The 14,934-nt window shown below is 41.0% G+C and overlaps 1 protein-coding gene across 2 annotated transcripts in view; it reads left to right on the top strand.

Annotated features, from left to right (window-relative positions):
• Positions 1 to 13,339, top strand: part of ACTR2 (actin related protein 2) — a 38,954-nt gene extending 25,615 nt beyond the window's left edge. For both annotated transcript variants that reach the window (XM_068971824.1, XM_068971893.1), the window contains 2 exons: positions 7,894 to 8,026; positions 11,334 to 13,339. In XM_068971824.1, coding sequence (XP_068827925.1) covers positions 7,894 to 8,026; positions 11,334 to 11,504 — 304 coding nt within the window. In that variant the 3' untranslated portion in view covers positions 11,505 to 13,339. The remainder of the gene's footprint in view (positions 1 to 7,893; positions 8,027 to 11,333) is intronic.
• Positions 13,340 to 14,934: the final 1,595 nt, after the last annotated feature.

The following is a 14,934-nucleotide window of genomic DNA, read 5'->3' as shown; positions in this document are numbered from 1 at the left end:
TGTCTAGGTTGGTCATAACTTTTCTTCCAAGGAGCAAGCATCTTTTTATTTCATGGCTGCAGTCACCATCTGCAGTGATTTTGGAGCCCCCAAAAATAAAGTCTGACACTGTTTCCACTGTTTCCCCACTTATTTGCCATGAAGTAATGGGACCAGATGCCATGATCTTAGTTTTCTGAATGTTGAGCTTTAAGCCAACTTTTTCACTCTCCTCTTTCACTTTCATCAAGAGGCTCTTTAGTTCTTCCTCACTTTCTGCCATAAGGGTGGTATCATCTGCATATCTGAGGTTATTGATATTTCTCCTGGCAATCTTGATTCCAGCTTGTGCTTCCTTCAGCCCAGCGTTTCTCATGATGTACTCTGCATATAAGTTAAATAAGCAGGGTGACAGTATATAGCCTTGACATACTCCTTTTCCTATTTGGAACCAGTCTGTTGTTCCATGTCCAGTTCTAACTATTGCTTCCTGACCTGAATACAGATTTCTCAAGAGGCAGGTCAGGTGGTCTGGTATTCCCATCTCTTTCAGAATTTTCCAGTTTCCTGTGATCCACACAGTCAAAGGCTTTGGCATAGTCAACAAAGCAGAAATAGATGTTTTTCTGGAACTCTTGCTTTTTCGATGATCCAGGGGATGTCGGCTATTTGATCTCTGGTTCCTCTTCCTTTTCTAAAACCAGCTTGAACATCTGGAAGTTCATGGTTCACGTATTGCTGAAGCCTGGCTTGGAGAATTTTGAGCATTACTTTGCCAGCATGTGAGATGAGTGCAATTGTGTGGTAGTTTGAACATTCTTTGGCATTGCCTTTCTTAGGTTTGGAATGAAAACTGACCTTTTCCAGTCCTGTGGCCACTGCTGAGTTTTCCAAATTTGCTGGCATATTGAGTGCAGCACTTTCACAGCATCATCTTTTAAGATTTGAGGTAGCTCAGCTGGAATTCCATCAGCCTCCACTAGCTTTGTTCGTAGTCATGCTTCCTAAGGCCCACTTGACTTCACATTCCAGGATGTCTGGCTCTAGGTGAGTGATCACACCATTGTGTGATTATCTGGGTCATGAAGATCTTTTTTGTATAGTGCTTCTGTGTATTCTTGCCATTTCTTCTTAATATCTTCTGCTTCTGTTAGGTCCCTACCATTTCTGTCCTTTATTGAGCCCATGTTTGCATGAAATATTCCCTTGATATCTCTCGTTTTCTTGAAGAGATCTCTAGTCTTTCCCATTCTATTATTTTCCTCTTTCTTTGCACTGGTCACTGAGGAAGGCTTTCTTACCTCTCCTTGCTATTCTTTGGAACTCTACATTCAAATGGGTATATCTTTCCTTTTCTCTTTTGCATTTGTTTTTCTTGGGGATGGTCTTGCTCCCTGTCTCCTATACAGTGTCTCAAACCTCCGTCCATAGTTTACCAGGCACTCAGTCTATCAGATCTAGTCCCTTAAATCTATTTCTCACTTCCACTGTATAATCGTTAGGGATTTGATTTAGGTCAAACCTGAATGGTCTAGTGGTTTTCCCTACTTTCTTCAATTTAAGTCTGAATTTGGCAATAAGGAGTTCATGATCTGAAACACAGTCAGCTCCTGGTCTTGTTTTTGCCGACTGTATAGAGCTTCTCCATCTTTGGCTGCAAAGAATGTAATCAATCTGATTTCGGTGTTGACTGTCTGATGATGTCCATGTGTAGAGTTTTCTCTTATGTTGTTGGAAGAGGGTGTTTGCTATGACCAGTGCATTCTCTTGGCAGAAGTCTATTAGCCTTTGCCCTGCTTCATTCTGTACTCCCAAGTTCGAAGTTGCCTGTTAGTCCAGGTGTTTTCTTGACTTCCTGCTTTTGCACTCCAGTCCCCTATAATGAAAAGGACATCTTTTTTGGGTATTAATTCTAGAAGGTCTTGTAGGTCTTCATAGAACCGTTCAACTTCTTCAGCATTACTGGTCAGGGCATAGACTTGGATTACCGTGATATTGAATGGTTTGCCTTGGAAATGAAGCGATCATTCTGTCGTTTTTGAGACTGCATCCAAGTACTACATTTCAACCTCTCTTGTTGACTATGATGGTATACCATTTCACCTAAGGGATTCTTGCTGACAGTAGTAGATATAATGGTCATCTGAGTTAAATTCACCCATTCCAGTCCATTTTAGTTCCCTGATTCCTAAAATGTTGACGTGCACTCTTGCCATCTCCTGTTTGATCATTTCCAATTTCCCTTGATTCATGGACCTAACATTCCAGGTGCAGTATTGCTCTTTACAGCATCGGAACTTGGCTTCCATCACCAGTCACATCCACAACTGAGTGTTGTTTTTGCTTTGTCTCCATCTCTTCATTCTTTTTGGAGTTATTTCTCCACTGATGTCCAGTAGCATATTGGGCACCTACCAGCCTGGGGAGTTCATCTTTCACTGTCCTATCTTTTTGCCTTTTCATACTCTTCATGGGGTTCTCAAGGCAGGAATACTGAAGTGGTTTGCCATTTCCTTTTCCAGTGGACCACATTTTGTCAGAACTCTTCACCATGACCCGTCTGTCTTGGGTGGCCCTACCCGGCATGGCTCACAGTTTCATTGAGTTAGACAAGGCTGTGCTCCATGTGATTAGATTGGTTAGTTTTCTGTGATTGTGGTTTTCAGTCTGTCTGCCCTTTGATGGAAAAGGATAAGAGGCTTACGAAAGCTTCCTGATGGGAGAGACTGACTGAGGGGAATACTTCATCTTGTTCTGATGGGCGGGGCCATGCTCAGTTTGGTTGCTCAGTCGGGTCCGACTCTGCGACCCCATTAATTGCAGCATGCCAGGCCTCCCTGTCCATCACCAACTCCCGTAGTTAACTCAAACTCAACGTCCATCCAGTCGGTGATGCCATCCAGCCATCTCATCCTCGGTCGTCCCCCTCCCAGCATCAGAGTCTTTTCCAGTGAGTCAGCTCTTCACATGAGGTGGCCAAAGTACTGGAGTTTCAGCTTTAGCATCATTTCTTCCAAAGAAATCCCAGGACCCATCCCCTTTAGAATGGACTGGTTGGATCTCCTTGCAGTCCAAGGGACTCTCAAGAATCTTCTCCAACACCACAGTTCAAAAGCATCAATTCTTCGGTGCTCAGCCTTCTTCACAGTCCAACTCTCACATCCATACATGACCACAGGAAAAACCATAGCCTTGATTAGATGGACCTTTGTTGGCAAAGTAATGTCTCTGCTTTTCAATATGCTATCTAGGTTGGTCATAACTTTCCTTCCAAGGACTAAAGTGAAGTCACTCAGTCGTGTCCGACTCCAGGGGATCTTCCCAACCCAGGGATTGAACCTGGGTCTCCCGCATTGTAGACAGACGCTTTACCACCTGAGCCACCAGGGAAGTCCCTTCCAAGGAGTAAGCATCTTTTAATTTCATGGCTGCAGTCACCACCTGAAGTGATTTTGGAGCGCAAAAAAATAAAGTCTGACACTGTTTCTACTGTTTCCCCATCTATTTCCCATGAAGTGATGGGACCAGATGCCATGATCTTCGTTTTCTGAATGTTGAGCTTTAAGCCAACTTTTTCACTCTCCTCTTTCACTTTCATCAAGAGGCTTTTTAGTTCCTCTTCACTTTCTGCCGTAAGGGTGGTGTCATCTGCATATCTCAGGTTATTGATATTTCTCCCGGCAATCTTGATTCAAGCTTGTACTTCTTCCAGCCCAGCGTTCCTCATGATGCACTCTGCATATAAGTTAAATAAGCAGGGTGACAATATACAGCCTTGACGTACTCCTTTTCCTTTTTGGAACCAGTCTGTTGTTCCATGTCCAGTTCTAACTATTGCTTCCTGACCTGCATATAGGTTTCTCAGGAGGCAGGTCAGGTAGTCTGGTATTCCCATCTCTCTCAGAATTTTCCACAGTTTCTTGTGATCCACACAGTCAAAGGCTTTGGCATAGTCAATAAAGCAGAAATAGATGTTTTTCTGGAACTCTTGCTTTTTCGATGATCCAGCGGATGTTGGCAATTTGATCTCTGGTTCCTCTTCCTTTTCTAAAACCAGCTTGAACATCTGGAAGTTCATGGTTCACGTATTACTGGGCCATGCTCAGTAAATCTTTAATTCAGTTTTCTGTTGATGGGTGGAGCTGTGTTCCCTCTCTGCTATTTGAACGTGAAAGTGAAGTTGCTCAGTTGTGTCCAGCTCTTTGCCACCTCATGGACTGTAGCCTACCAGACTCCTCTGTCCATGGGGTTTTCCAGGCAAGAGTTCTGGAGTGGTTTGCCATTTCCTTCTCCAGGGGATCTTCCCGTCCCAGCTATCGATCCCAGGTCTCCCGCATTGTAGGCAGATACGTTACCGTCTCAGCCACCAGAGAAGAGCCCAGCTATTTAGCTGGGGCCAAACTGTGGTGGAGGTAATGAAGATACCAGGCCACCACCAACCTACGCCTTTGCCAGAGGCTCCTGGACACCCATAGGCAAGTCTTCTGTGGGGTCACTGTTCCTTTCTCCTGGGTCCTGGTGCGCAAGATTCTGTTGAACCCTCCCGAGAGTCTATTTCCCATGCCTGTGTAAGTTCTGGCAGCTTTATGGTGGGGTTAATGGCGACCTCCTCCAAGAGGACTTACGCTATATCCACACCCAGAGCCCCTGTCCCTGCGCCAGACCACTGCCGACCCATCCTCCACAGGAGACGCTCAAACACAGTTCTGTCTCAGTCTCTGTGAGGTTCCTGGGTCCTGGTGCATACAAGGTTTGTTTGAGCCCGTCCTCTCCATTGTATAGGTTTTCTTTTTTTTCTTGATGTATGAGTAATTTGTGGGAAAGTAGTTTCAGTAGTGTCCAACTCTCTGCAACCCCATGGACTGTAGCCTGCCAAGCTCCTCTGTCCATGGAATTCTCTAGGCAAGAATACTGGAGTGGGTAGCCATCCTCTTCTCCAAGAGATCTTGCCAACCCAGTGAATGAACCTGAGTCTCCTGCATTGTAGGCAGAGTCTTTACCGTCTGAGCCACCAGAGGAGCCGGAAAACACTTTAGAGACCATGTAAATCTCCTATTCTTCGTCAGTTTCTGACTTCCACCCCTTTTGTCATCAGTTGGTGATTTTTCCTAAGTCCATTTTTATTGTGATGGTCGCAGAAAGATGGTGTTTCTAACTCTCGTTCCTTGTGTGTCTGTTAGTTGGCATTCTCGCATAAGGAACTGCCTTTCCTTCTCCCTTGTTTTTGTTAATTATCAGTATGGACTTGTAATTTTATTCAGTGGATTATAATTTCTTATCTCTGCCTTATTTCATTTTGAATTATTAAATTGTTTGTGATTTGGCCTTTGAGAGCCCTTTCAGCCAGGCTTCTGTGTCCTTTGTAGTTGTTTGGTCTCTAAGCCATGTCAGACACTCTGGGACTCCATGGGCTGTAGCCCGCCAGGCTCCTCTATTGGTGGGATTCTCCAGGCAAGAACATTGGAGTGGGGTGTTGTTTCCTTCTCCAGGGGCTCTTTGCACCCTCATCTCTTTTGAGCACGTTCTATTTCATTCTGGTTTGTGGCACAGGATATTCCCAGCTCATCTTTAATTTTGGTTTCTGAAGAGGCTGTCAAAACTAAACAAAGAAAGGACACTCAGAAGTATTACTCTCCCCACCCGTTGTCTTTCACCGTAGTGCTCCTCCCTCTATTTCTTATTTTCTTACACAAGAGGTAGCATCCTGTAAATACTCTTCTGAGCTTCGTTTTTTTCTCTTAATATATCCTAAACAATCTTAATACCACTTCCTATATGTTGTTGTTGTTCTTTTTTCCAGTGTGTACATATAATGGCTTCTTCAGTGAATCCTGGTTATCTAGGTAGGGTCCAGTATTTATGCTGACAGATAATGCTGCAATTCATAACCTTGCGCACACTGTATCTTTGATTTGTTGGAATATATGTCCTGAAAAAATGCCTGAGCGGGGAATAGTTGGGTCAAAAGGCAAATGCGTGTGGTTTTGTTATTGCTCAATTCCCTTCTGTTTCCTGCAGTCATGTCTGAGGACACTACAGCTTTCACAGAATTTGTCAGCATTTTACTTGCATGTCAGTCTAATGAATGAGAAATGATATCTCAATGTAATTTTAACTTGCATTTCTCTTAAGATTGAAGTTGCATATAGTTTTCTATGTGTTGTGTGCTAAGTCGCTTCAATTGTGTCCAACTCTTTGCAAGCCTTTGGACTGGAGCCCCTCCGGCTCGTCTGTCCATGGGGATTTTCCAGGCAAAGATACAGGAGTGGGTTACCATGACCTCCTCCAGGGCATCTTCCCAACCTAGGGGTTGAACCCAAGTCTTTTACGTCTCCGGCATTGGCAGGCAGGTTCTTTACCACTGGAGCCAACTGGAAAGCCCTATGGACCATTTTTATATCTTTTCTTGGTGAATTATCGGGTTGTGGCTTTTGCTTGTTATCTGTAAAATTTTTGTAATTTTTTTTTCTCTCAATTTTTAAAGAAGTTCATTTTATTTGAGCTCTGTGATCCATTGTAGATATTTTGTAGTTTTTCATTTGTCTCTTCTGGTGTTTCTGGCCACACAAAATTTTGGTTTTATTTAGTTGTATAAGAAGATTTATAATCTTTTATTGCAGCTTAAGTTTGAGTCACAGAAAGCTCTCTCTCCTCTTCACCCAAGTTGAGAAATTCACTCAGAAACATTTTACTAAGCAAGTGTTTACTTACTTCTTTATTTAACCCTAATGAAATAACCGCCTAATTTTTGTGGGAGGCTGGGGAACAGGACAATAATGGTAACTAGTAAAAATAGCAATTGGCTTAGAACAAGCTATAAATCTAATGGAAGATGATCAGAACTCTAATCTAGACTTCATAATTATGATAAGTTCTCATAGTGGGGATTGGGTAGATGCTTTTGTCCCTTGATGTAATGATCATGAATAGCAAGATTGTATTTAAAAGTGCATACCTGTTGGTGGTGATTGAAGTTTGGTGGTGCTAAAGCACTGGAGTCAGGTTCAGTACCCTTTCCACATTGCTAGCGTTGGAAAGTTGGAGCACTCAGATTTTGTTCTGCATGTTCAGTGTATTGAAAGCGTACATGTAAATGCTCATGGGCATATACCACATGTAGCTATACTTCAGCTGCTTAGTTTATGTTACATTCATGCATGCATCTGCAATTAAATACAATACAAAACTTCTAGAAGCTAGAATTACAATAGCCTGAGCCCTTGAGAACCTGAAAGGAAATAAAACCTAGAAGTGAGTTTGAATGAAGCCAAAATGGTTACAACTTAGCTCCTGAGTTTTTCTAAAAGAGCTCCTCAGACCCTCACTTACATTGTACTGTTAATACTTTTACTCCATATGCACTTATTTTAGATTTGATTATCTGGTATCATGACCAACAGCATATTTAAGGAAGAAAGACAGGACTGCTATTAGAAGCAAGCACATCAGTCTAACTAAAAATAATAGCCGACGGCCTCAAAGCAGAGGAACAAAAGGGAAAACTACAAAAGGCAAATGGAAAAATTCAAAAGCTAGAAGTGGAGTCATGGTGGAATATAGTTTATTATAGTAGACAACCACCTCTAAGTGGCTCCATGGAAGCACTGTTACAGCACAGCCCAAATACCGCTCCTTTGTTATGTGAACTAGTCGTTATTGAAAGACTTAATTACATGTGCAAGAAAATGTGTTATGTACTTTAGGAGTATTGTCATCAAAATGATATAAATATTTTAAGTATAGTTTGTTATCTGTTTATAGTAGTAATAGCAAGCATTCAGCCCTGCAGTTTACATGTTGGATTTTATTTAATTTTCCCAGCAACCACCTGAGGCTAATGTAAATAAAAGCAACTCTTGAGATAATGTTTTCCTAATCTGAAACCCCTAATGAATACCTGTTGTGTCTTCCTAGATCTGAGTTCTATAAGCACATTGTGCTTTCTGGAGGGTCTACTATGTACCCTGGTCTGCCATCCCGGTTGGAACGAGAGCTTAAACAGCTTTACTTAGAACGAGTATTGAAGGGTGATGTGGAAAAACTTTCTGTAAGTATCAGTCAATACTCCCAACTGTTGGCATACTGTTAAAACCCTGTAAAATAGCTTGTGAATCTTGACAACCACCAGAGGGAGCAAGAAGTCTTCGTAAACAAATGTCTACTGCAGTCCAGTGCAGCCTTGAAAAGCAGGAAGTACGAGGTTCGAGATGAGCTTTGTCTCAGCAGTCCTAGTGCCAGCTCACCTTTCTACTCAGTGAACTGAGGCAGTGGGTCCAGGGACACACGTTTTGGTTCGTGTGTAACAAATGCCTGGAACCAGGGTGCCTGTATCTGGGTGGGAAGATCCTGCTGTACTGTGGAGAAAGGCTGTTGGGTTTTTTTTAAATATGTCATCAACATTTGGTGCTACTCTTGGACTGTTTCGTATTTCTGATATAAAATTATTTTCTGGCTGTTTTTTGCATATGTTTTATCTCCCCAATCAGATAGTCTCCAGTTCTTTTGCATCCGTGTCATCAATCATAGCTCTTAAAGCAGACTTTAAATGAGTTGTTGATACATAGAATGGAAAAAAATTTTTAAACCAGGGTGTAACAGTTGATGGTTATTTGACATTGATTTTTCTCTACAAACCCTGGACTGTGTGAAGTACACTATCTGTACATACTACGTGCTCAACTAGGAGTCGTCTAAGTTAATCTCTGAGGTTCATATGTACACCCGTGGTGGATTCATGTCAATGTAAGGCAAAACTACTACAATATTGTAAAGTAATTAGCCTTCAATTAAAATAAGTAAATGTATATTTAAAAAAAGAAAAGCAGCATAAAATAAAACATTTTAATTTTGTTTAAAAAAAAATCTCTGCAGTTCATCTTGCCAACTTTGATCAGTTGTTTTAGATCATGAGATTACATCATACAGAGGGCTTTATATTTGGAGACACACTATATTACATCTTTCATTTGTGACTCAAATTATTGAAATTAAATTCTGTATGGACTCATACATTAAACAGATTAAAAGACTTAAAGGAGGCATGTTGTCGAAGTACTTCACTCATCTGTGTGGTTTTATTGAGTTATACATATAATTTCAAGTCAGTCTTAGATGATTATTTAGCAAATACTTCTTGAACTCCTTCTATGTGCCAAACACTTGTCTAGGCAAAACAGTGGTGAACAAAACTAAATATCTCTGCTTTTAGACTGTAAATAATACTTTGGTTAGTAATAAGCACTATGAGGAAAAGTCAGGTTAGGGGCTTGAAAGTGGTAGTGATTTGGGGAGATGGTGTGTCAGAGAAGGGGCTCAATGAGATAACTTTTGAACAAAGGCTGAAGGGAATGAGGAGCCTGACTCTCTGGGGGGAAGAATCTTCCAGGCAGTAGTAACAGTCCTGAGTTATGGGGAGTGTGTAGGAATGGCTGGACAGAGTAAGCAAGGGAGGGGACTGGGAGGTGAGTGCAGAAAGGCAGTCAGGGGACTTCCCTGGCGATCCAGTAGTTAAGACTTCATACTTGCACTGCAGGGGCTATGGGTTCGATCCCTGGTGGGGAACTAATCCCACATGCCACATGGTAGACCCCAAAAAGAGGAGGTAGTCAGGACGCAAGTCTTGTTCAGCCATGGTAAAGATTTTGGCTTTCCTTCTGTTGAGATAGAAAGTCTTGGGAGGATCTGGAGCAGAGAAAGTAGTATCTGATTTGTTTAAAGGATCATTAAGTCTGATGAGGTGAGTACATGCTTGAGGAAAGGGAGGAAGAAATGTGACCGTCGCAGTATGGGTTAGGAGGCTCTCAGAGGAGGGAGGAAGCTGGTAGATGTTTGTAAAATAAATGCGGAGGTGTGAAGTGGTGTCTTAGAGAGTGGAAGAGAGAAGAGAAATGTCGCGGGGTTGCTGAGCATCTCTGAGGGGCTCAGCTGAGGTAAAGCTTAAAGTGGATGTTGACTTTTTCTCATCTTGCACTCAGTTGCTTGGGGGCAGGGGCAGAGGAAAGAGTTGATCAGCTGAAATGGGATTCTGCCAAGTAAGGCAGAGAAGGGCAGGGTCACTGAGGATGGTGCCAGGACGTGGTGGAGAGAGTACGCACACGCGCCACCGAGCAGGTCTGAGGAGAATTGCTCCTCATGGGGCTCTGTAGACACCATGGGCCCAGAGAGTGGTGGCTGGAATGGCCCAGAAGGGCGAGTTTCTGAGGGTCTCTGGAATGTCAGTAGTGAGAAACAGCAGCCCGTTGCAAAAGCTGCAGGGGCAGCGGTGTCCTCAAGGGCTAGCCAGGTTTCCCCAGGAGCAGGGTGGCCAAAACACAGCCCCAGGTCAGACCTGGCTGTTTGATAAATGAAGCTTTTGGGAACGTGGCCAAGCGGACTCTTGTTGCCTAATGTGCCACCTGTTGTCACACAGTCTCTGGCTGCCTTTAGCTGTTGCCACAGTAGACCCCGCAGAGCTTCGAGTATTTTCCCTCTGATCCCTGTAGAAAAAGTTTGCTGGCCCCTGCCTAGGAGTAAAAAAGTAACTAGAGCAGTTAGAACAATAGGTTAGCCTCAGAATTAATCAGTAAACAGGTGTTTTTCTATGTCATATATTATGACAGATCCTACCGTTCATGTATGTGACATAAAGACAGTTAAGATGACATAGTTATTTCGAGTTTTTTTGCACGATTTGTGACTTTGTAAATAAAACTGCTACTTCATTTTAAGATTTCTCTTTCATGTGTTGACTTACCATACAGAAGGAGGTCTCTCCTTGTTAGACAGCTGAGAGTGGCTACAGAGTGCAAAGCTTTTCCTGCTTGTCTTTAATTTTGTTTACTGTGTTCATTTTTTCCAGCATCCTCATAATTTATCTTGACCATATTTGGCCTTGTTTATTCAAACATTCGTTTGAATTTGAGACAATAGAAAGTGAGCTTTGCTTATAAGAACTTAAATCTTACTTTGTTGCCTGGGACTACAATCATAAGGGCATGAGACCTTGAAGAAAGTACAAGTCCTCTTATCCCAACTCTTCACTTGATAGCTGGCTGGATGATTTGCCGGTCAGTGAGACACCTGTCACAGTCAGCACTCCGGTACTTGGGCTTTTGGTAGGGTGACCGTGGAATTCATTGTTCATATCAGGATGGTTTTGAGAGTGACGAGGGGTGCAGTTAACGATGGGGCCACAGGTGTAAGCAGGGAGTGTTCTAAACACACTGGGATGGATTTGCGATCTCCTGACTGTGAGTTGGGTCTCTCCTTCACATGTATACATCATAGGACCTTTATGAGAATTTAAGAAAAAGTCATTTTCATAAGATAGAAAACACCATGCACGTGTGACATTTTTCTGTCTCCTCTTTCTTTAGAAATTCAAGATCCGCATTGAAGACCCGCCCCGCAGGAAGCACATGGTTTTCCTAGGAGGTGCAGTTCTAGCAGACATCATGAAGGACAAAGACAACTTCTGGATGACCCGACAGGAATACCAAGAAAAGGGTGTTCGTGTGCTGGAGAAACTCGGGGTGACGGTTCGATAAACTGTGAAGCTGGTTCCCATCACGCCCTAATGTGCTTTCTTTTTTTCCATTACTGCCAGTCTTTGAACTCATTCAGCTCCAGGACCTGGAAGAGGCCTGTCTGTCTGTGCCCTCTGACTGGAAAGGTCAGGTTTTATTCTGGTGTCTTGCGGAAGCTGTGTTAAATTTGGGTTAGTGTGGGTGACTCTGACTGTTTAATTCTGCCACTTCCCTGCGAACACAGGAGAGGGCAAGGGTCCTCTCTGCTGCTTTGTTTCTTCGGTAGGCATTTAGATCATTCCTGTAGGCTTCCTATTTTCACTTTACTGCTCTAATGCTGCTAGTTTTAGTCTTTAGCACACTAGGTGGTATGCCTTTATTAGCATAAGAAAAAAACTTTAACAGGAGCTTTTACATATTACTGGGGTGGGGGTGGTCAGGACTGGGTGGGTGGCTGCTGAACCCTTTGTGGAGTTTCCTCTGTAGTGTGGTGCTTTCTACAGTTACTGCTGCAGCTTTAAGTACCTTAAAGCTTCTGGTATTAACATTTTAGGGAAATGGTAGGCTCAGAACTAAACTGTTTGGGTGGGTTTTTGTGTGGAGGACAGGGGTAGTCTTTTGATATTCATTTTTTGATTTTTGAGCTTTTCTGCTCTAGGGTACGGGAGATGAACTTTATTTACAATACTTTGATTTGGCGGGTTTTCTTCTACTTTTGGTCTGCCTGGAACTGTTTCTATCTGATGTAAAAAGCAGGTGTAGTGTCCCGTTATTATGTGGTTTGGGGGTTTTTTATTTGTTTTTTAAAATTAACCTTGTCAGCTGGGATTAGACTCCCTAGAATCCATCAGTGGAAAAGTAACATTGAAAAAATGCTTTTGGAAATTCAAATTTCAGACAAAAAGTGCTTAAGAGCTGGTTATTTTTTCTAAGTGCTTCTATTTATACCAGAAGCATTAAGGTAACCCAGTGCCAAGTACCATTCTTGAAAAATTCTTTTATATAACCGACCAGTGCTTATTTAATAAAAACAAGTAGATACATATAAATTATTACTGGCAGTAGGTTATAATTATTGGGTTAAAAATAACATTGAAATATGGGACTTCCTGCCAGTTGGGTAATTTTCACTAATTTTCTTTTGTTGTTGGTATGTTTTGATTTAAAACCTGAAAGTGGAGTAAAATATGACTATTTAAAATGTTGGCCCCCCAAAAATCAAGATTTAAATATGTATTTGTACTGAAAAAACTAATCATAACTACTAAATCTTAGCCATCTAAGGCTTGAAAGAAAAGTTGGTATTTTGTAAATGTTAGCAGACTTTCCTGTCAGAAAAGCATATTTATGAATCCTGTTGGTATTGCTTGGTACCTGAAAAAAATATCAAATAGTACCCAGACTTGAATTCCTTCTAAATTGAAAAATAAAGTAATAAGAGATTGTATCACTTCTGTTAATATTATGTACTTTTTGTCTCTTTTACTTCAGTTTGAACAAATAAAAGAAGTTTGCCTGCATGCTGGACATGCTTCAGTACACATGAATAAGCCTATGAATAATGTCTGTAAGATTTTAGGGACATGGGTGTCAGAGTTACTTTGGAATTCTAAAATGTCCCTAAATTATGTACTTACCAATCCCCCTAGACTTTTGAATACTGAGTTGTTAAAGGACATAAATGCAGAACTAGTATCTACCAGTTGTTTATTTCAGGTAAATGGATTGACTCCTGACCTTTGATCATGATTTTAAAATATGGAGATAGAAAGCAACAAAGAATGGAATAGACTCTTAAATAACAGTGAAGACATTTGTCCCTTGAATGTAGAATTTGGTTTTAATTTTGTAATTTTGCTATCAAACATGACCATTAAAATGTATTAATATATAGAGAGTATAACTTTTTAATTACATTTTTAAATTTTCCTATTCTAAGGTGAAATAATGCATTTAGTATAGTGATTTGAGGGTGGGGTGGGGAAATACCATTAATTGGAGTTGTCAGGTACGAGCCCTTCAGAAGTGAAAATGTTTTCTGTTTTAAAAGAGATATGATTTATAGCTCTTGATTTATAGCTCATTGTCACTTAAATTCCCAATGATGTTTAAAATTCTTTTCTTTTAAAATTAGAATTGCCAATGCCTTGACCTTCGAGAAGGGTTTCTTAGAAATAAGTCCTACATTTGAACTTTTTTCCTTAAAATGGTATTGGATGTTAGCTTTTACACAGTTCTGAGCACTGTCAACAATATCTGGAAAGTATTTTGAGAGATCAATGGAAAGTCAAACATCCTGATTTTCACATAAATACACTTCTTTTTGATTGCAGGAAAAAATCAGATTTTTCAAAGTACATTCGAATTTTTTCTTTGTTTTTCCTCTCAATAGTATTTCTCTTTGGTTTCATTTTCTTATTTTTATTCAAATTTTCATTTTTGCTAACACAGGACAGATTGACAACTTTATGCTAGTTGTTAAGCCAAGTTCAGTTCACTGTCAAATTATTTGACAAAAAAGAACTTACCTTTTGGTATGTTCTTTATTTCTGAAATGATTTTAAATACATAAGAAAAAAATAGAATAAGAGCAAGTCATAGCTAAAGCTCTGTTAGAGACATTTTTCCCTCTAGGAGACTGTTTTGTCTCCTGGAAGATTTAAGGAGGCTTTGTCAGTGTTAGAAATGCTTGAGAGACGTATATGAACATGCCTCTTCTCAAGGACATTTTAGCTCACATCTGCAGACTTTTAGGCATGTTATTTTTAACAAAACAGCTAAAGACAAATGAAAATTTATTAAGCCAACTCTTTCTTACTTTTATACTAGCCTTTGAGGCGTAGATGCAGGTATTTTTGTTTCTCCTTCTCCATGAACTTGAATGCTAGAATCTCATGGCTCCCTTTCACTGCCAGAATTCCCAGGACGTCCTCTGGTGTCTCATATGCAGTCTCTTCCTGGTCACCTAAATTGTTATGTGACCTCTCTCTCCGTGTTACAGAGGAAGAAAATCTCAGGCCCTGTATTAGGTATCTTTGTGGATACAATGAATGTCTTGGTGCTCTTCACAGTTTTTTTTCCACACACAAACTTTGACTGCAAACTTTGTACAATTGAGTGTGGTGATTGCTGCTGATTTTAGAACGGAGGGTACCCAACTAAAAGTGAACCAGAAATTCAAGGATTGATTTTATCTCAATATTTAACATGCTGTCTAACCTTGGACTTGTCCAACGACCCACAGTACATGGGGTATTTGTAGGATCACTTTTTTCCTCCAGTTAAAATTTCTTGAACTATCAGAAAATTGAAAATGCTACATCCAAGGTAAGTGGAGGTGGGAGAAGGACCTGGGAAAGTGTTAAGTACTTTGTAAAGGCCAAATTACGGGCTTTTTAACCCCACCATATTGCAGTAACTTTAGCTATAGAATAAAAGTTGAATTAGGATG

Source organism: Capricornis sumatraensis, chromosome 1, assembly GCF_032405125.1.
Source record: "Capricornis sumatraensis isolate serow.1 chromosome 1, serow.2, whole genome shotgun sequence".
NCBI classification, from domain to species: domain Eukaryota; kingdom Metazoa; phylum Chordata; class Mammalia; order Artiodactyla; family Bovidae; genus Capricornis; species Capricornis sumatraensis.
The sequence above is the reverse complement of the archived record's forward strand: the minus strand, read 5'-3'. Positions and strand labels throughout refer to the sequence as shown.